The sequence below is a fragment of the Alosa pseudoharengus genome, unplaced genomic scaffold, assembly GCF_046254945.1.
Source record: "Alosa pseudoharengus isolate Yale_2024_CS ecotype anadromous, Long Island Sound unplaced genomic scaffold, YU_APseudo_1.1 YU_APseudo_1.1_scf_24, whole genome shotgun sequence".
Lineage (NCBI taxonomy): Eukaryota > Metazoa > Chordata > Actinopteri > Clupeiformes > Clupeidae > Alosa > Alosa pseudoharengus.
Window position 1 is genome coordinate 23,292,681 of NW_027468689.1, and position 26,797 is coordinate 23,319,477.

General features: G+C 42.5%; 2 protein-coding genes across 2 annotated transcripts in view; one reads left to right on the forward strand and one right to left on the reverse strand.

The window, feature by feature from the left end:
* Positions 1–1,516, reverse strand: part of stat1a (signal transducer and activator of transcription 1a) — a 28,047-nt gene extending 26,531 nt beyond the window's left edge. Inside the window, exon 1 of the mRNA XM_076303510.1 lies at positions 1,359–1,516. The gene's annotated coding sequence lies outside the window, so the exon portion shown is untranslated. The remainder of the gene's footprint in view (positions 1–1,358) is intronic.
* Positions 1,517–5,765: 4,249 nt separating this feature from the next.
* Positions 5,766–26,797, forward strand: part of shroom2b (shroom family member 2b) — a 40,266-nt gene continuing 19,234 nt past the window's right edge. The window contains exons 1-2 of the mRNA XM_076303509.1: positions 5,766–6,230; positions 10,548–10,696. Of these exons, the coding sequence (XP_076159624.1) occupies positions 6,036–6,230; positions 10,548–10,696 (344 nt within the window). The 5' untranslated portion in view covers positions 5,766–6,035. The remainder of the gene's footprint in view (positions 6,231–10,547; positions 10,697–26,797) is intronic.

The window sequence follows — 26,797 nt, forward strand, 5'->3', positions numbered from 1 at the left end:
TAAGTGCATGACAGTGTTAGCAGGTATATCAGTTGCTACAACATGCACACCTGCGCGCACACACACACACACACACACACACACACACAGGGTAAATATCTCTCTCTCGCTCTCTCTCTTTCTCTCTCTTTCTGTCAACAAATACTGATTAATTCTGATGATGTTCACTGCCTTCATTGAGTCTTTTACCTTTTTGCATGATCATATGCTGGTTTGAGATCTCAACAGAAGCACAAAAGCACACACTCAGGAAAATATTAATCAACACCAGCAAACTGTAGACATCGATCATCTGTCTCTCTCTGTCTCTCTCTTTCTCTCTCTCGACAAATACTTAATATCTTCAGGACAAAGAAGGTCTAAGTATGTAACTCTATTTGAAGTATGTAGTAGGTATTTTTGACTCTGGGTAGGTCCATACCTATTTGAAGTATGTAGTAGGTATTTTTGACTCTGGGTAGGTCCATATCTGGGGTGTGGAATAGGCTGATATTGTAAAATTGTAAAAACAACATCCTAATAATGGTAGCCTGCCAAGACCAACAACCCGGACAGCAAAGATTTCTGAGGCTCCAAACAACCTTGCTCGTTATCTCATTGCCAAGTTCTCCTACAAAAGCAGCTAACCAACAACATACTTAAAATCTATTCTATCCCATTGTGCGAGTACTGTACTTGCAGGAGGAAATAAAACATTTGGAAATAGTAAATGGAGGAAATAGAAACATTTGTTTTGTCCTCGCGTGTACGTGTTTATGTGTTCTACTTCGAGGGAAGGGGGGCGTTTGCGTTTACGCCCACTCTTGAACCTCCCGTGTTATGACTTGTACTGTAACTTACTGAAATGTTAATGTTTGTCGTTCCACAACCTCTACAGACTAACGAATAGCCTAAAATAAAAAGCATGCGTTTCCAACAGATAAATGTAATGTTTTAAGCTAGATATCAGTGCAAAGAATATGCTGTTAGTTGACTAGTTGTATTAGTAGTAAAAGTTAACGATCACGATAAAATTGTGATATGCGCGTGGTGAACATGGAAGCTGTAGATAGCCACTAACGTTAACGTTACCTTTACATAACATTATGCAATACATGTCAAAGACATTGTTTGATAAGGCACGCCTTTTAGTGTCATGTTTACTTGTGAAATATATACATTTCCTAATAAAAATCACATCAACCTTGAGTGATTGCTTAGTCTCTAAGTTTTCTCTGAGTGGGCCTAGTTACAGTATCATGGTGGTGGTGCTGCTTAGCTACATGCGATTGTTTGTTAGCAGTATGTATGTAGCAACAACTTCCTGTTCACAATGAAGAATTTTGCTCAGAAAATGTAAACAAAATCGTTTCACTCACCTTGTTTATCAGTTAGATAAACGATGGACGGTCTCCGTATATCTTTATCGCTCAGTCTATACTTCTCAGAAAGCAAATATGCTCTCCATTGCCAGAGGGATCAATCAGTAGACATTTCCTATTCGACGCTAGTCTAGGCTACTGTCACTACAGACGAAAGCGTCTTGTCCGCAGTACTGCCATGACGTGTTGATGACAAGAGCATGGGCCAATCAAGAACCATTTGTAGTAGAGGGTGGGCTTTGAATTCATGACGAACGTCACATGTTCGTTTACAAGAAACTGAAACTCTATGATAGCTTTTCAACTGAGCGGACTTGCTGGAAATTACAAAACGTCCTGATCAGAGTGGTAGATAACTAGATGTACCGCAGAGCGGTACAAAATATGACCGCCGCCCAATCCAGCACATTTTTTCCACAAAAATAAATCACGTTGAAAGGCCTATATAATTCTAACTGTCTCACTAAATTGCATTATCCACACTCAATTCTCACTGGTATCTGCTAGACAACAAGTACCAAAACATGATTAGTTCATAGATTTCACATACGGAAAAAATTGGTCATCCTAGGCCCTACGGTTCTCAAGATATTCACAGAAAACTGTGTCTGCCCTACCCTCCTTTCGGGGGGTCCAGTACAGCGGGGGGGCTACAGATCAAAACGAAAAACGATGGTTCCATGCTATCCATGTGGGGTTACATGCCCACCGAGTTTCGTGTACCCCGGTCTTTCAGTGTCCCGGGAATCCTTGTTGGTGTACGGTCACTAAATGTACACATAAATTATTTTATTGTAAGGCCCCCCATGAACGAAAGTTCACAAAACTTGGCATGCATTCAGAGGGTGTCATAATGATCCTACACTTTCAATTTCGTGCAGTTTTGACCATGTCAGCCAGAGATATTGTGATGAAAACACCTAATTTTTTGCTTTTTAGGTGGCGCTATACATGAAATAAGTGGTAATGGGATGGGTTGACATGCCCCCTTAAGACCAACATACAAAAAAAAAGGTGGACCTCCTAGGCCCTACGGTTCTCGAGATATTCACAGAAAACTGTCTCCGGCCACCTACAGGCCAGTTGGTGTATAGTAACATAAATTCATTTATTGTGTGGCCCCCCATGAACGGAATTCCACGAAACTTGGCGTGCATTCAGAAGGTGTCATAATGATCCTACACTTCCAATTTTGTGCAGTTTTGACTATGTTAGGTCACAGATACCTGCGATTACAACACCTCATTTTTACTTTTTTGTGTTTAACTAGGTGGCGCTATACATGAAATGAGTGGTTATGTAATGGGTTGACATGGCCCCTTGAGATCAACATACAAAAAAAAATGGTCCTCCTAAACCCTACGGTTTTCGAGATATTCACAGAAAACTGTGTCTGCCCTACCCTCCTTTCGGGGGGTTCAGTCCAGCGGGGGGGCTACAGATCAAAACGAAAAACAATGGTTCCATGCTATCCATGTGGGGTTACATGCCCACCAAGTTTCGTATACCCCGGTCTTTCAGTGTCCCGGGAATCATTGACGGAAATTTGGGCATGCGAAAAATAAAAATAAAAATAAATAAATAAAAAATCTGACTAAACCTATATGACCGCCGCTTCGCTGCGCGGCGGTCATAATTAGACAGTCTAGTTTGCTTGTTCAGGTGTTTGGTTTATTGTTTTTACCTAATTTAATTTAGGCTAAGTATTAATTATTATGACCCTGAAATTGTGAATTTACATGTTTTGAAACGTGTTGCTGGTATCAAATTCAAAATGAAATAGTCAAATTTGTCATTGTCAACATTTGATATGTTGTCTGTGTCTTTTTGCAGCTAAATATGAGTTGATGAGATTTGCAGATTATTACATTTTGTTTTTATTCCCCTTTTACACAACGTCCCAACTTTTTCTGATTGGGGGTTGTATTGTGCACATGCTGAATATCTGGCTACAGCAGAATAACATGTTTAGAACTAACCTTTTAACCTTTGGCTCTTTGTATTGACTTCTCATTGCTGTAGTGATACAATTTGACATTTGATCTATCCATTAGTTTAACTAGGCTTTGAGTTTTTTATTTTTGAATTTTTTTTGTTTTAATTTTGAGTTTTTTATTTATTTATTTATTTATTTTTTGTCATTTCGATAGGCTTACTGTATTCAATTGATCTGTTAGTTTATTTTGGCTAGCCTGGGTGGGTCTGATCTTGAGATGGCGACCAGAGGAAGCCACCAGAGCGACAAAAGGTGGAAATCTATACCCACTAGATGTCAGCATTGTCCCAGTCTCGGATACTCTGCAGGTTGCGATTATTATCAATACTTGGCCTTCCATCAATAATAAACTTTATTTGTATAGCACCTTTCATACACAAAATGCAGCTCAAAGTGCTTCACATTTGGAGCATTGATAAAAGTGAGTTAACTAAAAGCTCTCAAATAGCCTACAGGTATGTTTCAGGTCGTCTAAATGTTTACAGAATTTGCCTTTTTCATGTAGAGGCAGGGTGCAGCTTCTCCTCTTTGCTTGTGGAGCACTTTGGGCACAATTAAAAGATTAGCATGGGAAGATCTAAGGTTCCTTTGTGGTTGATAAGATATTAAAAGCTCAGAGATATATGAAGGTGCTATGGCATTTAGAGCTTTGTAAGTAATTAACAGAACCTTAAAAGCAATTATATAGGCCTAGGAAACAGCCAGTGCAGTTCAGCTACAGGAGTGATGTGCTCTCTCTTCTTTCCCCTATATGCTTTTTGGGAGACCAGTAAAAAGTGCATTGCAGTAGTCAAACCCACTAGTGACAAAGGAATGGATTAATTTCTCTGCATCTTGTTGAATTAAAAAAGGCCGCACTTTGGCAATGTTTCTCAGGTGGAAATAAGCTGTTTGGGTAACTTTACTAATATGGGGCTTGAAGCTTAACTCTGTATCACTATGACACTTAGGCTTGTTACTTTTGATTTTACCTGGTGTGCCAGGTTCCCAATACTAAGAACAATGTCTTTGCTTTGATTTTGGTCCAACCAAAAGTAACTCTGTTTTATCGTCATTTAACTTTTTTAAAAAATGTTGCTCATCATTGATTAATGGAGGCTAAGCATGCGATAAGGGAGCAAAGGCCATGTGTACATGTGGGTTTGTTGGCTCCACAGAAATATATAATTGGGTATCGTCTGCATAGCTGTGGAAGTTTACATTATGGTGACTTACAGTATGATGTTTCCTAACAGAAGCATAATAGCAGAGAGGACCAAGACCTTGGGGACACACCGAAGGGCAAATTACCGGTATGCTTTACAGACACATGATCCAGACTAACATAAAAATCTCTGCCAGTAATGTAGGTTTGAAACAGTTTAAAACATTATCAGAGAGACTAACCCAATTCGCAAGGCGGTGAATGAAAACGTTATCAAACGTGATCAATAGTGTCTAATGCTGCTCTCAAATCTAGAAGAATAAGGATTGAGACTTTGTTTAAGTCAGTAGCAAGTCTTCAAGCAAGAGATCATTAACTATTTTTACTTGGGCTGTTTCTGTGCTGTGATTTGATCTAAAACATTATTTGAAACAACTTTTTCAAGTATTTTGCTCAGGAAAGGTAGGTTTGATATAGGCCTGAGTAATTACTCAGGATAGTGTTAATTTAGATTAAATTAGATTCAACTTTATTGTCATTGTGCAGAGTACAAGTACAAAGACAATAACCAGAAGTGCAAAAAAACAGAAAAGTGCAAGATATACAAAGTATAGACAGGTGGTGAATAGACAGGACAAGATATGTAGTGCAGTGTAGACAGTATTATACAGTTAATTTACAGAAGGTGGTTTACAGTCATAAATTAAATATAAATATGTGCACTGTAGGCTATTAGCAATAACCTTATAAAAGTAGTGAGAATAATATCTAGGAGGACTATTTTGATAGTAATCTTGGCGGCCTTTGCTGCAGTGTCTCATTCTTACTTTGTCATATCAGCTGTGTTGAGTGTGTGTGTGTGTGTGTGTGTGTCACTTGGAATCGCTCAACTGTAGGTTGCTCTGGTTTTGAGTAACTGTGAGATTCCTCCCCTGCTGCTACAATTGAAAAACAAAATACTGTTAACAGTCTTTTTTTATTATTTTATAGTAGCAAACTAAAGCCTATCAGCCATTAGAGGAACAACTTTAACAGCAGGAGGCGCGCGTGTGGGCATTTCTCTAGGCTGAAGAGCTGTCAAGTCTGTCCAACTCATTAACCTGAACATGAACAACTTTTCTGATAGCTTAACATTGATGCACAGAAGCGGTGTCGCTCTTTGAAGTGAGCGTCATAACTTTGAACGGACCAACCACTGCTGGCTGACTGACTGAAGGGTGGATGATGCTTCTCTCTTGAGTTTTGTTTTTTGTTTTGGACCTAGGATGAGGGACTCGACAGAAACGTGACCAGTTTAACGTTATCTACAGCTTTCCCAAACTGCGTGGTTAAGCAAGAAGGCTGTAGCCTACACCGTGATGTAGCTGAGACAGATATTTGTGTAGCGTTACCAGCCTATGTTAAAAGACTACTATAGTAACGTATAACGTGCAGGTGTCAGCTGGACGTAGGCTTCTATAGTGCCGAACTCTTCGTTTGTCCGTCCACCTGACGTTCATGTCAAAGTTTGAACATCTAAAGTGACTTCAGTACCATGGACATCGTCGTCTGTCCCAGAACTGACTTTACTCGTCTAGCGAATGGCTTGGCGGGCATTGGGGGACCATTGATAACCGGTGCGAGTGATGCGGGATGCGGTCTAGTAGAGACTGTGTTGAGCGGTGGGGCGCCCTGGGGATTTACGCTGCGGGGAGGACGGGAGCACGGAGAACCGCTCCTCATAACAAAGGTAAACATTTAATTGAAGTAGCCCTAGCATTTTGTATTTTAGTTGGCTACCCTTCCTTGTTTATTGATGCAAACACCAGCTTCACGTTTTGCATTGCGATTGGATACAGTTGGGCTATTGGCATGTGCGTAATGGGCTAATTAGACTATTATTTGGCCTAGCCTTTATGTGTAGAACCAACCAGCGGTCACAGAAAGAACTAGATGTAGGCATAGATGCATTAAACTGACTGATTATGTCGACTTAATAAGATATGCTCTTAAAGGCAAATGGGAATGCTTGTTTGTCAAAAATATCAGTTTAGTTTGAGATAAACAATTGTTCATATGTTCATTTAGATTAGATTAGATTCAACTTTATTGTCATTGTGCAGAGTACAAGTACAAAGACAATAACCAGAAGTGCAAAAAAGTGCAAGATATACAAAGTAGGCTATAGACAGGTGGTGAATAGACAGGACAAGATATATAGTGCCGTGTAGACAGTAGTATACAGTTTACATAAGGTGGTTTACAGTCATAAGTTAAATATAAATATGTGCAGTGTAGGCTATTAGCAGTAACCTTATAAAAGAATAATATCTAGGACTATGATTTCGATAGTAACCTTGGCGGCCTTTGCTGCAGTGTCTCATCCTTACTTTCCCAAGTCCTATGTCATCAGTCAACTACTACTTTTTGCCAGGATCAGCTGTGTTGAGTGTGTGTGCATGTGTGTGTGTGTGTGTGTGTGTGTGTGTGTGTCACTTGGAATCGCTCTGTTGCTCTGGTTTTCAGTAATTGGAGATTCCGTCCCCTGCATCTCTTCTTCAGATGCTGGAGCAGACGCCTCTTACTTTCTTACTTCCATCCGTTTTCCCTCCTCCCCCACATCTCCATGTAACGTCAGCGCTGTAGAACCTCAGTGCTGGACGCTTGTGTGAGTTTTTTTGACAGCACTTCCCTGATTTTCGCACCTCGTAGTGTGTCAGCTCGGAAAACATGACCCTTAGCTTCCCCTTTCTTTGGCATGTGGCAGACGCATCCCAAATCCCTCCCTATTCTGAGTCAAAACAGATCTCTGCTATCTCTATGCTTCATTCAACATGAACATACGCTGGCAGAGAATTGCTTGTGGCAAGGTAGTGAACGTTTCCGTGAGAATGGCAAACAGCTTTGGCAGATTCTCTGTCTGTGTAGTGTTGTGATGTGTAGAATAACTTTGGACGCAAAATGGTGAAGTGACCGGGCCCTCATTTATCCCTATTACCGACAGCCTAATATAAGGTTTGTCCATGACATATTGATACTAAATTATGAGACTCTCACATCCTGACCAATGTGTGTGCATGTGTGTGAGGGTGGGGATGAGGGGGCTGGTAAGGTTTGAGCTAGTCGATCCATCCTAGTAGTTGTATTTGTTATTTGCTAGTTCAGGCAGTGTGTTAAGCATCTTATCAAAGCCTATATACAGTATATACCGCAACAACTTGCTGCATTAGCTTCAAAATGTATTATTATTATTATTATTATTATAAGCATTTTCTTCTCTATTGTTGTGTTAATGTTCCAAATGTAAAGCACTTTGAGCTGCATTCTGTGTATGAAAGGTGCTAAACAAATAAAGCTTATTATTATTATTATTATTATTATTATTATTAGTGGGGATCTGCCATGCAGGCCTCCAAGCCACTCTGAAAGACTGTTCCCACGCTAGCTGGGATTTCACAATCCAACATCTGGGAAAACACAGTCTGATTACTGTAAGAATAACATGGGTGTTAGTTCTCCTGAATTTGGGATGTGAACCAGAAGACTTCATGTTCATGGTTTACATGTGTGGTCATTATTGAAGGAAGGTTGCTGATATATTAACAAGATGAGATACACATAGGTATAAAGGAGGCCTTACTGAATCACTGCACAGGTTCTTTTGGTTCTGAAGTTGGCAATGCCTATTATTGGTTATGTGACTTTTCTCAAAACGTATAAAATCACATTGCTCTTTGTGTTTTTCTTTGTGGCTAGTATTTATAAAAACATTCATATTATTACATAAATTGTCCTATCAAACTCCTGCTTGACAGGAAGACATATTCTAGTTTTGATTTTGAATTATGAGCTTCATGTTTTCAGGACCTTATTAGCCAGCCGTACGAAAACAACCTAAACAACATCCAAATAAATTCCTTCCACTTCACCACTCCCTCGGGAAAGACAAATGGAGTCCATTCAAGTCTGACACCTCATTAAGCCTGTCTGCCCATTCTTGGCTTCTTAAAACCCCTTTCACTGTTGTTCTGTAAGGGAAGTCAGTCAGTAGCATACAGACCAGATGCCTCAGTCACTTGGTTTAGGAGTCAAGGCTGTTAAGGAGATGGAAGCAATGACTGTAGATATACAGTCATTGGATGCAAGTGACATAACTCGCCTGATAACTATACCTCATCAGACCTAATTGAGAGCAAAGTTGTTTTCTCTTCTCTAGCCTGTTCTTACCGTAAAAGTCTGGAATGTGTTTTGTTTACTACGACCACTGAAGGAGAACGAGGAAGTGGTTATTGTGTCCCCTCATCCTCATCTGTGTTTCCATGGATGTGACGGAATGCATGTCATCACTGCACACACACACACACACACACACACACACACACACACACACACACACACACACACACACACACGCTCTCCGTTCTCTTGGGGGCTCGTGCATTTTTCAACACTCCCGAGTGCTCAGGTTTCCCCTTTATCGCTTTGCCGAGAGCCCATGGGGTCGGAGCATAATACCGGCCTGATGAGCCACTCTCACCACCATGCTGGCTCCTGCAACAATAGTTTCACTGATATGATGGTGTTTAGACTTGTCCAGACGGTCACTGTCAGAGCCGAGGCTCCGACGGCTGTCTGTCAATGCCATTCACAGGCAGCAAGCTACAACCAATGCACGCACATCAACATCAGGGTCCTTTCTTTGTTTGTTTTGTCATTCCAGTGTGCAGATTTTTGATAGTGCATAGGTGCAGCCCCTACGGCTGATGTTCCTCTTCTCCTCTGGAAGCATTTTGTTTCATGTTCCATAATGCTCCGATCTTACAAAGCTGTCATTTCAAGTTGCTGGTCACTTTTAGGCCCATACGCTCCCCATTTTGGGCCGTCACTGACACTACTTTCTGTCTCATTTCTGTTGTGTAATTTCACTATCCGTGGAGTTTGACGGAACAGACTCATGGAACATGTCCTGGACCGGGGGTGTGTTGGGCAGCTTTATCTCTACAAGTTGTTTGTGTTAAATGCAGCTGCTCGCAAAGAACATGAGGGCCTGTGTGTGTGTGTGTGTGTGTGTGTGTGTGTATGTATGAGGTGGGGTATCAGGCTATCTCAGTCCACTGCCTTAATCTGGACACAGACACTGTACCACATCCTTCCCAGCCAGAATTGAGTCATGGAGGAAGAGCTCTTGTGATGCTTTAGAAAACTGCAGGACACATGAAGCATTGTAACAGAACCCCCGCGCTAGTGCCAAGCAATGTGAAGCTGTTATTGTTGTGCATCCCCTCACTCTCCACCTCAAGCTGGTGTGTGGTGAGCGTTCTGGTGCATAATGGCTGTCGTGCATCACCCTAGTGGGCGTTACACACTGTTGGTGGTTAATGAAGTTCCTCCTTCACTGTAAAGCACTTTGGGCGCCCTGAAAAGCACTATATAAATGCAATGGGTTGTTTTTGTTGTTGTATGTATAGCGTAAAATATTATACCAAGAACCCCAGCATAGTCAAATATATAAATAGCATTTAAATAAGAACCCCATGCAATCTGGCCTTAAGGGTAGAGTGGCCAGATGTAAGCCATTTTTTTGCCGTGAGTTTGCCAAAAAGCATCTGAACGACTCTCAGACCATGAGAAGTAAAATGATCTGGTCTGATGAAATGAAGACTGAACTATTTAACCACAATTCCCAATGCCGTGTGTGGAAGAAACCAGGCACTGAGCTGCACTGCACTTAATACGAACCTCATTCAGATGCCCATTCTAGTTTTACACAGATCTGTCTTTTACATGGTGGACTCAACACTCACCTAAACATGGTCACGGAATGAGAATATTAGTAAAGTCATTATGATATATAGTACAACATGTTATAACATTGTATTACATGCCAAAACCCCTGTGCTGGTGTCAGACAGCCTCTCTCATAACATGATGGTGATGGCCTTCTCTTATCTGTGGTATGTTTGGATATACACTCATGTTGTTTAATATTGACCTTGCAGGCCTATCATCAGTCTGTCATCATCTGTGTGTGTGTGTGTGTGTGTGTGTGTGTGTGTGTGTTCCTCAGGTGGAAGAGGGGAGTAAGGCTGCTGTTGCTGGTCTGCAAGTGGGAGATGAGCTGGTCAGTATCAACTCCGTCCCACTGAGTGGCTTCAGACTGGAGGCCATCTGCTTGGTCAAGAGCTCCCACAAGACTCTCACACTCACACTCAAAAGGTACAGTAACTGCTAGCACACACACACACACACACACACTCAAGAGCTCCTACAAGACTCTCACACTCAGAAGGTACAGTAACTGCTCGCACACACACGCACACACACACACACACACACACACACACACACACACACACAGCATGTAGCACTCTATTACACATCCGAGGTCAGTTGGAGCAAATGCTGGGGAGTTTTGCAGAAGCATCAAGTTGAAACTAAATTGTGCTTCCTTCACTGGCTCCGCTAAAGCACCAGTATGGGAAGAGGCCATCTTTAAACCCTGTCTGCCACAAGGCTTGATCAAAGACCTCATATTTGTCTGTATTGTGGCAACTTTATTGGTTACTGTTTCACCTTCATGCTCGGGGCATGTGTCCAGCTTTGTTTACAATCTCCTGGTCTGAAATGACACACGCACACACCATCGGCCACTCTATTTTAAATCCCCCCTCATCCTCACAGGGCCAGTGCATACTAGCCCTCTATACATATTTAGCCATAATTGTCCTTAAACACAGACTGCGCCCCTGATTCTCCACGCAGACCACAAAACTATGCCTCAGCTTTGGCTTGGCCGCCGGATGGAGGATGGCAGCAATGGCAGTGACAGGCGATCTTTACCAGACCACAATGGAGGGCTGGGCGGAGAGGGGTGTAGCGTTTCCTCGGCTATTTACGGCCAGCGTTTAGACGGGAGGTGTGGCGACCCGAGCCATTCAGCGGAGACACCGGGGCATTCTTCACGGCTGGCGGGAAAGGGTCTGACATGCCTCTTCTCTTTGTTGCTGGAAGATGAGATGCTCCTCCTCGTGATTGAATGCTTTTGGAATCCTATGGTGTGAAAGTAATTGTGGTGAATAATTACTTAATATTAATCTTCAGACTGGCAAACTTCAGGAAAAACTCAGGAATCAAGTTTATTCTGTTACAAGCAGAGAGGGTACAAGAAATGGTCTATGGTCTATGTAGGCCTAGCCCAGGCCTGGAAGGCCTAGGTTGGCCTGTAGCCAACTTCTCCCTCTTCCTTTCTACATCCTTCTAGTCTTAGGGGCTGTCCACACGGAGACGCTTTTTAGGTTAAACGCAGAGGTTTTGCTTCGTCTTGGCCGAGCGTCCAAACGAATCCTGTAAACGCACTGCCCGAAACCGCTCTTTTCTGAAACCTGGTCCCAGAGTGGAGAAATCTGAAACCGTAGCCCCTTTGAATTCGTTTAGACAGCGAAACCGCACATCTTGCTTGCGTATCGATGATGTCATTGCCACACCTTAGCTGCCCTGGACTTGCACTTATGGTATTGCCTAACAATACTAGTTTTCATACATGACATACTCCGTAAGATAAATATCACAACTGCAGGGCTGCCAACTTTTCAAAAAACCTTGGAGTGAGATTTGGTGGGGCCAACCAAAATTTTGCTGCGTAAATTTTTGTTTGGCTCATTCAGCATTATACCGTACTGTAAAAAAAACGTACATCAGTGGTTCTCAGGTGTAGGGACCAGGCATGGACGGATTATGAGCTTTCGGGCCCCTGGGCCCAGATGTATTAAGGGCTCCCCACTAATTGTCGCATATGTGGAAGGGGGGTTTGGGGGTACTCCCCCAGATTTTTTTAAATTTGTTTAATGTGATTTCCTGTATTCTGGTGCATTTGGGGAATGGGCAATACTAAATTCAATCAGATTCATAGCCTACATCCTGATGTGTTGATATTGAGGCAATGATTCCATGCAAAGGCTTGGGCTTCAGGCCCCCCTGACACCTTGGGCCCCTGGGTGCAGTAATCCATCCCTGGGACCAGGGTCCCAGAGTTATATGAACATTGGTATCAAAGGGATCTAGCCTACTACTAGGACCATGGGCGTCGGAGGCATTGTGAAAGTGGGTTGGATATTTCAGCGGGGGGTATGGGGGTCCTCCCCCAGAAATTCTGGTACATTTTAACAGGTTATTTAGATACTTCTATATAACAAAATAAAGCCAGCCTACGAAATTAATAAAAAGTAAATCATGCATAATTTAAAAATAAATCAATAGGCTACTTGGCTACGCAATAAGGTTTCCATTACAGCACCGCGGACGTTCAATGAACGCATGAAAGCGGATGGTTTGTTTGAAATCCCGACACTCTTTCAACTACATGGAACGTAATAGTGATCATCAAATACCTCCCCAGATTTCAGTGCCCATCAGTCCCAACATTTAACAATATAATCAAACAGTCCAAAAGTAAATTAAATATCAAACTAAACCGAAAATGTCATGCTTTTGAAGGCCTACCAGTATGCCACTCCAAGAAACGCATGTCTCAAAATAAAACTCGCATAAGAAATAAAGGGCTGTCTCGAATACAATCCTGCCCCTAAAGGCCTGTACTTTGTCTTAAGACCCCGGCCATAATTTGAGGATTTACTGTATCTAAGTAGACAAACTGGCTTCAGATATCCAACAGAGTGAATAGAGATTGTGTAGTCTTAGCTGTGGTTAGTGACGTGATGCTGTTAATGGGGAGTTTTACATAGCCTAGTGTAAACCTATAGGTTATTATTTATTTGGCGTACCTATAAGGCTTTTTACCTTATCAAAAGTGAGGGGGACGACTGATCTCTTCAACACTGCGGGGGATTTGGCGCTTGTCACTGTGTGTGTGACCGAAGCCGAATGGGAGAATGCGTGTAACAAAAAAAAAAAAAAAGTGGGTGGGTGTTTTGTAAGAATTTAAGAAATGTTTGTATATTTTAACTTTTAAATGCATCAATCAGGTGCACTTTCAAAATAAATTCAGAGGTCAGACTTGCTTATTTTTATAGAAATATTTGTGCTGTACCCTAAGCTATTTTGCACTTCAGAATTATAACCATGCACACACAGGTGGAATAGTTATAGTGATATTGTAATAAGTTCACAACCACAAAAACATATGCTACATTTCACAGTTCAGAAATGTTCAAAAATGTGTGTACATTTCAGCACTCCATGAAATTATGCAGAAGTGGTCACCTGTGTTATTCAGCTAGTTTATTTAAGATAATATATTGGTCATTGTAATGGCCATAGCCTATAGCCTACATGCTATTCCTTTTTCAGGATGTAGCCTACCCATATCTGCATGATGTGAATGTTTGTCAGGCTTTATATCAGGCTTTATATCAATATTTGTGTCTCGTTATTTGATTTTCTTCATATTTTTGTATTAATGTCACTAGGAAGCATGCCAATATAAATATATTCATTTATCTGTAATGGGATTGGCTGGAACCTGACAATATAAGAACCATGATAGTGGGATAATCTATGGCTGAGCAATTTACAAAAATGTATGTAGGCCTACTGACAAGTAGTTTACATTAGAATACATTATAATTTCGCCCCAATGAGGCTATGTAGAAATGTGTTGCAATTTCAAAACCGGATTACTCAGGAACCACTTATTGCACAGCGGCATGCTTTATATCCTCGTATTCGGTAGGTTTGCTGTTTATTGTGAAATAGGGTTTTCCACGTGTTGTGTGAAGCGTTAGTGAAATATTAAACCGAGAGTAATGGGTAAATGCAAATATGATTAGCCTAAATTGCACGTCGGTTCAATGTTAATTCTCTCGCGAAGCATTTATCACAGCAACTTGGCGCTAATATCATTGGAAAGCTTAGATTCCGCACGCTCACATGATGTGTGATATCATATGTATAGGTTTAGTTTAGTTGAACCTCATCTGCCAGGTATTTGACCTACCAGGTTGACACAGCGTGAAAAATACTCAATAATACTCAAAGCATACCTGAAGCCGGGGAAATGCGGGGGGGATGCGCCTGGGATGGCTTCTGAAGTAGCATCGCAAATGAGAGAACATTTTGAAAATTCCAGACAGGGGGTGCTCTTGAACCCTCTCACCGTCTCTGAAAGCATAACCGTGGCTCAACAGGTAGATCCATAGATAGGCTAAACTCATTTTTCAGGCATCTGACCGACCGGGTTGACACTTCAGCGTGAGAAATCGGGGGTGTGGCGTGTGAGCGTGTGAAACTAATCAAATGCGTGTGTCTCACGGCCAATGCGTGAGAGTTGGCACCTATGGTTCAACTGGTGCTGCGCAGCGCCGATAGCTTATGACTTGGTGGACTGAACACTGTTTTTCCCGGTGTTTTTTTTATGCATTCTACTGTCAGTGACGCGAGAGAACTTAAGTTATTAGGAAAGTGCGGTGTAAGTTTAGGCTACATTAATTTGTGCGTAGTGCCAGTGTCATTCATTTATTTTACATGTCTTACAACATATATGGGTGATTCTCCAACTATGGTACTTTTTCTGTCCTTGACATATATTTAAAAAAATAAAAAACATTTCTACTTTTTTATTTTTTTCACACTTACTACATATTTAGGGGAACCTATATATAAAAAGTCATTGTTCAATTATGTTGTTTTTTATAAAATATAAGACATTTTATATGCGTTTTTTACTATTTTGCCTCTGTCCCTAGGCCAGACTTTGGGTCTTCGACCTTATCTCACTTAAAATCTAATACTGATATAATTTTAAATTCAAACAGAAAGTATGCATTATAACCCAATTAATTCAAATCTACTATTTGTTTTTATATTTCTTTTCGATTTGGCATATTTTAAACATGTTAAACACTTGTCCTTGGGTTCACCGTCATTTCCACACCTCTGCATAAAATGCAATCCCAGGCTCAGTATTCTAGATTTGTATACTCATTAACCATAGCAACTGACACTCCAGAGGGATCCACATGGCTGAATGAAAGAATGATCCCAGCAGAGGTTAATACATAGGAGATATATCAAGGTAAACATGAGAAATACCGCGAGTATGTTTATTGTACGTCATTTCTGAACCGCTCATAATTCATTCCGATGGGAAAAATTCTGGATTTTTACCATTTCATTAGGTGTAATTTGAGATTATTTAATGCTAACTCTAAAACTAACACTAACAGGCTAGTCAAACATGAGATATTAGAGGGAAAGTGGGAAAATGTCATTTCCACGACCGTCTTTTCCACATCTGTCTCCTTGGTAGTGATAGGTAGACAGGTTGGCTTGTTTTTGTTCGGTTGTGGAAATGACCATTGCTTTTGCCATTGTCTGGAAAAATGTCAAAAAATACATATTATTCCATAAAAATCAGCACAGCCAACTTCAGGGCAGGTATCTAGGCATACTGGGGAAACAAATTATGCCAGTAATATTTTAATTAAAAATGTTTCATTTTCTGAAAATGTTCAGGTCCAAAAAGTACCATAGTTGGAGAATCACCCATATACATGCATTCACAGTCGAGTGAACAAAGAAAGACGCTTAGAACTCACGTTAAGCCGATGGTAGCACACTGAATGCGAATGCGCGATTTGATGCAGGCAAAAGTAGGCTATTGACTGTTACTAACCAAGATTTTATAGCAATAGTATAAATGTGGCGACAGAATAGCCTAGAACTTGGATAAGCCTTGCGTTTAGTAGCCTAATTGCGGTGATAGCCAAAACTAATGTGAATCACGGACTATCCTACAACCAAAGAAAGTAAAGGTGATTAGTAGGCCTAGCCTACCTGCATTAGCCAAATAAAGGACGGGACTGCACCCTTCACAAACCGTAAAATAAAGTTTATTCGTTTTACAACTGACTACAGTTGACAGTTCACCATCAGTCCACACAAACAATTCTGGTTTCCTTGCACTAGCCATTTGGTCGTTGCCTATTCTGTCTGTTTGTAAAGCGCAAATTTTGGTCAATTTCTGTAAAGAAACAGTGCCACCTATAGGCCTGGGGTTTGAAGTAACGTGTTGAGTCGTGTTGAGATGGATCCGTTTGGACGCAAATATTCTTGATGCGGTTTCAGAGAAGACGGAGGAAAGAAAGATCGGTTTCGTACGTGTGGACAAGGCCTAAATTTGACAAACATTGCAGTTTAGTTACTTTTGTAAGGGTTAAACAAAGGAGAATTTTGGCGCCAAAACAAGCCCACTTGGTTGGCTCTCCACTTGGCATCAGACACACCTCACACCTATCTGAATAGCATGAGGAGAGATATCTTATATATCATAAATATCACTTATAGAATGTTCCAAACATTCTCACAATCAAATCATTACAATCCTTGTACTGAGACTATCACAATGATACCGAACATGAATACATTTACATTTCATGACACATGGATACATTATATCAAGGTAACATCCTTTGTCCTGTGTACCCGATAGCCCTTGAACCACTACATTAGCATTCCATTGGGGGAGGGGAGGGTGTCTTTGTTTTAAACCAAGAAGGGTCACATGGCCAAATAATAATAGTCTAGAAATTAAATTATTATTAATTTTAACCGTAAAATTATTGCTATCAGGTGTGGCCATGCAATACAAGTTTAGCCTACAGTTTTTCTCAGTCGCTTTGGTGCTTTTCTCACATCACTATTAACATTTGCACAGCAGTTAGTGCAATTCTCAAAACAATTAGTGCAAACTGCAAAACCTAGTGGATGACCTGCAAAAGCACGTCACTTGTTTAAAATGGATAGTCCATTCCTCAAAAGCAGGTATTCATGTCAATGAAACTGTCAGTGTCATCAAAATGAGAAGTCTTGACACCATCGTTTATGAACAAGATAGTCAAATGGCTTTGTCATGTTTTCATTATGACAGATCTCTCAGTGTTTTCCAATGCAAAAAAAGGTCAGAACTCAGTGACACTACCTGAACATGCTCAAGACAGCACTATACAGTACTTGTACAGCCATTTGAAAACTACAGTAAAGTTACACATTGCTGTAGTTAGGTGAGTAAGTGAGTACAAGACACTGAATACGTACATTTTTACTGTATGCTCTTTGCAATTCTACAGCATTGTGACAGAATTTGATAACTAGTAGTTAGTTTTGTATGTAATGACTCAAGCAATGAAATGAAGACTATTAGTTTTATTGGGAACGACTATTCAGCATTCATAAGTATAGTTCATTTTGACTGACATGACATAAGCAAATGATAACGTTAAAAAACAGCAGAGAATTGTATGAAAGCAACTGATACATGTCCAAAAGTATTTGCAATTTGTTCAGAGGAAGGAGAAATTGCTACTATGATGTGCACAAATGACTAAATGTTGTGGAGGTTGAACTAATAGTTATGAGAATTTTCATTCTGATCTGAAAAAAGCACCAAAGCGACTGAGAAAAACTGTAAATGGACTTTCTCATTGGATGAATTTCTGTGTCTTTATCCTTCTGATTGGTTGACAAGTGTATTGTATTGCCATTTGTTACTCTGGTCCATATGGTCCATATGGTCATGCAATACAAGTTTACAGTAAATGGACTTTCTCTGCCCGCCTCTCATGCCTCTGATTGGCTTAATTTCTGCGTCTTCATCTGATTCTGATTGGTTGACCTGTGTATTGTATTGGCATTTGTAACCCTGGCTGGCTGGGAACACTAGCACTTCTGTCCAGTTGTATTAAATCCAGCGTATTTGTGTCTGCTGTATGACAGTCCAGTAGCTATCTGACAAGACTACTTAAGGGCTACTTGAAATAGGAAGTCTGAAACTGGATGATTAGTCCTGACCAGAGTTTGTTTATAGATAAAAGTCATCCTATCGCTGACTTATCAGAAGCTAAATTCTTCTGTGCGACTGAGTCATCGTATCATTGTCTGGAAACCATGATAACTCACTGTGCGCCAATCATGTGAAATCACACAGTGAATATGCTGAACTGCAAATACTAAGACTTAGTTCTGTTTTTTTCCTGCATACTTTGTATTTTCTGAACGTGTGTCAACTTTTCTGTGGTCATTAAATAAAGAAGTGGGCGTTCCTCAGACAAATTAAGGCGTGATTGAGATGGTTTAGCTGGACATCGAGAGGCCCTGGGTCTCCAGCTGAAGGCCATATTTACTTATCTCTTTCGTCAATGTGCGTCGGAAGCGCTGCTACTCCCCCTCACATGAAGTCGTGAAAACACCGCAGACAAATGAACTCACATAGGAAAGAATGTTCCAGCTGCCTTAAAGTCCGCCCAACCTGCCATAAGCACTAAACATGTGAGCCACCTTTGTGTCGTTGCAAACTCCGGCTTTCAGTGCAGCTCCATCTCTCCATAGTGCACCCCTCAGGGGCTGTGTGTTGTAGCAGAAGTTAACTTTGGTAACTGCTGTTACTTCACTTTGATGCATTTGGTCCTTGAAATTGAGAGAACTGAACCGGGAAAAACCTTGAAAATTCCTTGAGTTGGATGATAAATGAGGTGTTGGAAAAGCCTGTCAGCCTGAGAGGGGCAGTGGTGTAGTCTAGTTAGCTGTAGTGGGTATACTGTGATGTAGTCTAGTTAGCTGTAGTGGATATACTGTGGTGTAGTCTAGTTAGCTGTAGTGGATATACTGTGGTGTAGTCTAGTTAGCTGTAGTGGGTATACTGGGATGTAGTCTAGTTAGCTGTAGTGGATATACTGTGATCAACCCTAAATGTTAATACGTATCCTTGCCTGTTTTAAGTGGGTATACTGAGATGGTGATGTTTTTTAAGTGGGTATACTGAGATGTAGATGCTTTTTAAGTGGGTATACTGAGATGTTGATACTTTTTAAGTGGGTGTACTGCGTAGTCCTGCGTATCACGTAGACTACACCACTGGAGAGGGGTGCCAAGTGATCGTTCTAAAGAGCTGTTTGATTATTATCACCTTCCTTAGGAGCTCGTTGTGAAAGTGGAAGAGCGCACAGCATGATGATTCACGTTCTCTAAAATAACTTCATCTCGCCTCGGAGTACTAAGAGTGTTGCAGATATGATGAACCTATTTATGTTGACCTTTAACCTTATAATACTGTAAAAGATGTATCGTAGACAAACACCATGGTGAAGATGGTAAGATGCCATGACACTTGATATGTTCATGGTCAACTTGTGTTTTGTAAACAGAAACACAGTGAGGAAATGATGTGGTATGTGTGGTCTGTGTCAGGCTGAGCAACACAAATGAAAGGGATATTTCTGACACATGAGTCGGTCTAGTGTTTCTGTTTTGTCTCTCTTGGTGATTTTTTTCTCTCATCAGTGCGAGGCAGCAGATCTAGCCGTGAGCAGTGAGTGTGACGAGACCCAGATGTCCGTGTCCCTGACCACAGTGTCCATGTGTCCTGGCAAAACAATACACACATTGTCTCCGCATCCCCCGCATGTGTGTGTGTGTGTGTGTGTCAGCCATGTTATTTCAGGACAGATAGTGAGCCTTTGGGGAGGCTAGAACAGAGTGTCTGGTGGCGTATTCTGTCCTGCGGTGGGACATCCTGCCTGACGAGGTGTTCTTAGCCTCGTACCTGCAGGGCCCCCCCCCCACCACCACCACCTGACTGAAACCAATTGTCATTGCACGTCTTATTTACACGTTGAGCCATTATCAGTAGACATGGCCTCACAAGCTTTCACTGACCTGAAGGCCTTACATATGTCAATTATTGCAAGAGCCAGACTCCCCAAAGCAACTTTTGTATGTAGCTACTGTGTGCTAGCCCAGCTTGTAGTGCTAGCACACAGTAGCTCTCCTGCAGTGGAGATTCTGCCTGAGCTAGAGGAGGTATTCTCAGCCTCATATCTGTGGCAGGGGACTTGGTTGAGTATCTGCACGTATGTCTTACTTTTGGCTCTTTCAAATAGCTGCTTAAATACCTGACCACACACACACACACACGCACACACACACACTCCGGACCTTTGTTCATCCTGTGTCTGCAAGTCTCCCATCCCCTTATCACCCCTTTATCTCACCACCACCTGACTGAAACCATGGTCTGTGTGTGCGTCTTATATCTATAACGTAGAGCCATTATCGATAGCAAGGAACAACATTCTACAAGCTACAGTGTGATAGGAGTCCTACTGCATTTTACAAAAACGCAAGATAACCAAGACAACGGTGTGGAAAATGTGAATAAAAAGTAAGCACAGGATATATGTTAGGGCGCTATTAATAGACACAGGAAGGAAAGGCATGGTATGAGTGAGATAGTTGTTGTAAGAGAGGAGGACACATTTTTACTACTCCTTACAATTAGCCTGGCCATGAGTCACCATCAGTGTGACCAGTATGTGTGTGTGTGTGTGTGTGTGTGTGTGTGGTGACACGGACCCGTCCAAACGGTCTTGTGCCATGACTCACTCCGAGCTGAGCTCACAGTCTCTCTCTGTTACTGTTACTGGTGAGTGTGCATGACCCCTCATAAGGGTCAGCAGGAATTGTGCAACTGTTACAGTTACCCATGCGGCTCTCAAATCAGCCCCCCATTCTCACCCCACCTCCCTATCTGACATCGAAGAGCGTGGATGCTACGAGGGACAACGGATAGCCATGCAGGATACAGGAGCGCTCTGAAAGCCACATGCGCTCCTCGGCTTAGATGCCTGTTTTTGTTCCTTTTGTGTTTTTTTGTTTTTGTCTGTATGTTGAAGCTGTCAGGATGTGTTGCTACCACTAGGAGCAAAGAGAGAGACAACACTGTTTCGCCTGTGTGTGTGTGTGTGTGTGTGTGTGTGTGTGTGTGTGTGTGTGTGTGTGTGTCTGTCTATCTGTGTGTGTGTGTATGTGTGTGTGTGTGTGTGTGTGTGTGTTTGTGTCTGTGTGTGTCTGTGTGTGTCTGTGTGTGTGTGTGTGTGTGTGTGTGTGTGTGTGTGAAACACCATTACATGATGCACCGTCCAAAAAAGGCCTTTACTCTCTGTGTGAGCGTGCAGCAATGACAGCTACACAAAAGGAGGCTTAAGGGTAAAGCATTGTCTGAGTGCAGAGTGTATGTGTGTGTGTGTGTGTGTGTGTGTGTGTGTGTGTGTGTGTGTGTGTGTGCGGGTGTAGGGGTGGGGGGTGGCCGGGCCAGCTGAAGTTCTCTCTGTCCTCTCTGTGTTGTTTGAGTCCCGGTGGTGGTGTGGTGTACCTCTGGGGTGTGTGTGTGTGCGGGAGTACGAGTTCCACCAGGTCACTCAGGGTGATACACGTACAGACTGGTCACTCAGGGAGATACACCTGATTGGATTTCACCTGTTTTCATCTGCAGACAGGCAACTCTGCATGATTATGGCATTGAGATGAAACAAAAAGTAACAAACGTTTCAGGCCTAGCCCATCATCTGTGTTCCCAGTTTGAAAAAAAATAATAAAACACTGACTGAACTTTTTTTTGGAGCTGCGCACCGGGCGAAACATCTTCTATTAGACCAAAGGCGCAGACACCAATTCTACTTTCATACACAGGCAGGCACCTATGCAGGACTGTCGACGATTGAACTGATTAACTGGTAGCTAATCAAGAGCATTATAATGACACAGACTTCAGTCTGGTATGTCTGGAGCCATGATACAGTTGTGCAGCTATGCAGGATGGAATAATAGTGATTAATAGTAGCGATAACAGGGAATAATAGCCTAGAGGTTTGGGGAGACTAGAGGTTTACAGGTGCATTCTGTCACAGCATCACGAGCACTTATGATAGAGTGGACTTGGGTTCCCCTGATGTATATCACATGGATTTGATCTCACCTGCCGTACACTGTTTGTTTGTTGTGTGATGAGGAAAAAGGTTGGGGTGACTGAGGTCGTTCCTTTGCCTGAAGCGTTCTCTAACGGAACCGGCTTCTGTTCTTCTCGGAGCCTTGATATCCAGTTGCCTTTAAAAATGCATGAGGTCCTCTGGGTCTGCATGCCTTTGAACAAATGAAGCTGTTTTCTCTCTCTCTCTCTCTCTCTCTCTGTGTGTGTGTGTGTGTGTGTGTGTGTGTGTGTGTGTTCTCACCAAATTATCTGAGTTTGTACTCCATTCATATTTAAGGGTCAGAAAATCCAGCTGTTTTGTTACTTGTTTTGGCTGTATTTATTCACTAAATCAGCCCACAGTCATCCTCGTGAAATTACAATGGTAGTGAAGTACGCCATCTTGTGGCCACAATTTCATTGTTTAGTGAAGATCACAAAACATTATATGCAGACTCAAAGGCTTCATTTTTATTGTGTAATTACCACATAGATCGATGTTATGTTATGATAGACAATATAATAGTCAAATTATAGTCAAATGATTCAGATAGACATCAGCTTGACATTATCTCAATTTCCACAGAGATGCATCTTGTATGTTTTTGAAATGATTGGCTGTACTGTAGTAATTCAGAGTCAGAGACTGTATGTTTGCACATACAGTGGTTGTAAACTGACAGAATGGTAAACATTAACAGTTTAAACAATGAAATTAAACAGAATGGTAAACAGAATAATTCATTCAGAGCTGAGTTACTATGTGCATATGCATATTCACACACACACACACACACACACACACACACACACACACACACACACACACACAGACACACACACACACACAGACACACACACACACACACACACACACACACACACACACACACACACAATGGTAAACAGAACGATTAATCCAGAGTTACTACGTGCATATGCCTCATAGGCTCATGCCACCTGAATGCTTTTTTGCGCTGGTGGCTAAGAATGTGAATCCAATTACTACCGGTAAAGCCCCGATCACCGGGCAGCTTAAAGTGGACGTGGCCCAAGCAAAGTGTCAGAAAGGGAGACCCTTGTGTGTGTGTGTGTGTGTGTGTGTGTGTGTGTGTGTGTGTGTGTGTGTGAGTGAGTGTGCAGCCTAATTCAGAACTGCCTCTGTTCTATTTTCATAAAATACTTCTTTTCTGTTGGAAAAATGTGGCAGCATGACGTGTCCAGCTTTGGGACGGATTAACAGTGATGTGTTAAGTTGGTCCTGTCGTCCCCCTCTGGCCGGTCAGAAGTGGATGAGTCCGCTGCCTAGGTGAGTTCCCATCAGCCGTGCGAGTGCGAGTTGATTGGCCGAGGGGGCGGCAGGCCATTGTATTGTGGAGCTTTTTGGACAGACAACCCAGCTGAACGGAGGCAAGTTTGGGGGGCTTCCTGTGTGTGTGTCTGTGTGTGTGTGTGACTCATGGACTATGGAGCTCTCCGGAGTGACGAGCTGTTTTAGATAAGGTATGTTACAGTTCACTTTTATTTGTGCCTCATTGTATTTGCCTTATAGGACTGAATCATAATCTTTAAACAGCCTTCAGTTTTCCTGTAAAACTATCAAGCTGCTTTTCCTCTCAGTGTGTATGAGATAAGCTATGGACTCTGTGAGCCGTTGGGCCTAGTGATAGCTGACTCCTTTGGAGCCATTGGATATGTAACATACAGCAATGTAATGCAATAGTGACTCATTCAATGTGTACTGTACAAATCAATTGCTTTAGATGTTTTTACCAGCATTTAAAAACTCTGTCAGTAGTGTTTGCTGTTGCCTTCCGCATTGATACAGTCATACAATAATGTCCTACATATTTAAACTCTGTGCTCTGACTGTGTGTCACAGTGCCTTTGGAATGGAGCGCTCTACTTCAGCTGTGTGTGATACTGATGAGGGGTTAAGTGGTAAAGCATCACTGTCGTTTCCGTGGTTATGGTGAGGTATCCCTTCAGGAGATCCACTGTGGTGGGCCAGAGATGTTGTCCTCAATGGCCAGGCCAGGGGCAGGTGTTACATCATGAGCTGGTGAAAGGAGAGGTAGCGAGAGCTTAGGGATTTGTGCATCTCGTGCCAGATTTAGCTAACGGGCGTGCCGCGGCCGTGCGGACGGAGAGAGAAAGACAAAGCTCACCGGCGCCCAAGGAACGTGCGCAGGCGATTTCAGAGGCATTAGCCAAATGCCAACAAATTAGCCCCTCCACTGTGTGTTCTGTTCTCACACACACACACACACACACACACACACACACACACACACACACACACACACACACACACACACACACACACCACACACACATGCGCACACACGTTTGCTTTCTCTTGGCTGTCAGATGGACTGGGACCTTTCCATCCATCTTGACATCTCCAGCCATTTACTTTACTTCATCTTCCTGTCTAGAGAGGAAGTGCAGCCTCTTGTGCAGCCAGGGAGTCCCTTGTGGTATTGCTCCCCATTGGCATTGTGTGGTCAGTGTGTTGAAGATAAGGTGTGTTTAGGCGTAGGTCTGTCTGTCTGTCAGCCGGTCTTGTTCGGCTAGCAGAAGATTCTTCACACTTCAAGTCTGACCCTCAGTCCTTCCCCCTCTCGTCTTCCTGCTGAGGCAAGCGAATACCGCAGCCTCCGTCTGGTCTCTAGGCTGTGTGTGTGTGTGTGTGTGTGTGTGTGTGTGTGTGTGTGTGTGTGTGTGTGTGTGTGTGTGTGTGTATGTGTTTGCTCTGGTGTTTAGAGTAACGCCTCAAAAATCCTTGAGGCAGCAGAAGTGGAGGAGTTGGGGGCTCATCCTGCTGTTTGTGTTGGCAGAGAAGGCCGCGGGCAGCTGTACTGGATTAGCACAGGGAGGCAAACATACACACACAGACACACACAAACACACAGACACACACACACACACACACACACACACACACACACACACACACACACACACACACACACACAGAGCTCATCCTCCCAGAGGTTGCCAGCCTGTTGCTGCCTCATCGCTGCCTCATCAGATGAATGGAGACGTTCTTCAGACCGTCTCTCAAGTCCTCTGTCTTCTGCTACTCCTCTGTCTCTCTTTCAGTCTGTCTGTATATCTCTCTCAATCTCTCTGTGTCTGTTTTGTCTGTCTGTCTGTCTGTCTGTTTATCTTTTCAGTGTCTCTCTGTCTCTGTGTTTGTGTCTGTTTTATCTGTATGTCTGTCTTTCTATCTCTCTTGTCTCTGTTTTGTCTGCTTTTCAGTGTTGTCCTGTCACTATCTGTTTCAGCTGAGCTGTCTGTCTGTCTGTCTGTCTGTCTGCTTTTCAGTGTTGTCCTGTTACTATCTGTTTTAGTCTGTCTGTCTGTCTGTCTGTCTGTCTGCTTTTCAGTGTTGTCCTGTTACTATCTGTTTTAGTCTGTCTGTCTGTCTGTCTGCTCTTCAGTGTTGTCCTGTCACTATCTGTTTTAGCTGTCTGTCTCTCTGTCTGTCTTGGTGTCACTTGTGTTTCTTTTCTTCCTCTTTGTCTTTCTGTCACTGTCCCTGTTTCAGCTCTCTGTCTTTCTTTGTGTCTCTTTGTTTTTTCTATCTCTTGGTTGTTCTCTGACTTCTCTTTTCTGTCTCTTTCTCTCTTTCCCCTGTCTGTTTGTGTGTTACCTCTCTCTCTCTCTCTCTTTCTCTCTCTCCCTCCTCCTCATATCTATCTGATGATTCCTTCTCCCGTCTCATAAGCACAACTCTGAGTCTGTCAGCACATAAACCACACACTTAATACTGTGCCGTTCTCTAACTCAGATTTATTTGTTGGAATTTTCCTCTTGGGGAAAGAACATATGTGTGTAGGGATGAAGTATGAGGTGGGTCTTTTCGAGGGTTTTGTATGGCATGTGTGTGTGTGTGTGGCTTTGTGTGTGTGTCTGTGTGTGTAGTTTAAAATCTTTTTGTAAAAACTCTCAGACAAGGGTACAGAATATGCGTGTGTATATGTGCGTGTGTATATGTGTGTGTGTGTGTGTGTGTGTGTGCGTGTGTATATGTGTGTGTGTGTGTGTGTGTGTGTGCGTGTGTATATGTGTGTGTGTGTGTGTGTGTGTGTGTGTGTGTGTGCGCGAGTGTGCGTGTGCATATGTGTGTGTGTGTGTGTGTGTGTGTGTGCGTGTGTGCGTGTGCATATGTGTATGTGTGTGTGTGTGTGTGTGCGTGTGTATATGTGTGTGTGTGTGTGTGTGTGTGTGTGTGTGTGTGTGTGTGTGTGCGTGTGTATATGTGTGTGTGTGTGTGTGTGTGTGTGTGTGTGTGTGTGTGTGTGTGCGTGTGTGCGTGTGCATATATGTGTGTGTGTGTGTGTGTGTGTGTGTGTGTGTGTGTCCAGTCAGGGTCAGAGGTGTCCCCTCTCCCATAAGCCCCTGTGTGATTATGGTGGCACTTTCCTTTGTGGCGGTGTGCTCGGAGCCCATTCACCGTCTAGCCGGGGCTCAGAGGCGTGCAGAGTCTGGCAGCGCTGCACCGCACCCCTCCGCTGTGCCGCGGGGGCTCCCAAACAACCAGCCCACTGCCCGCC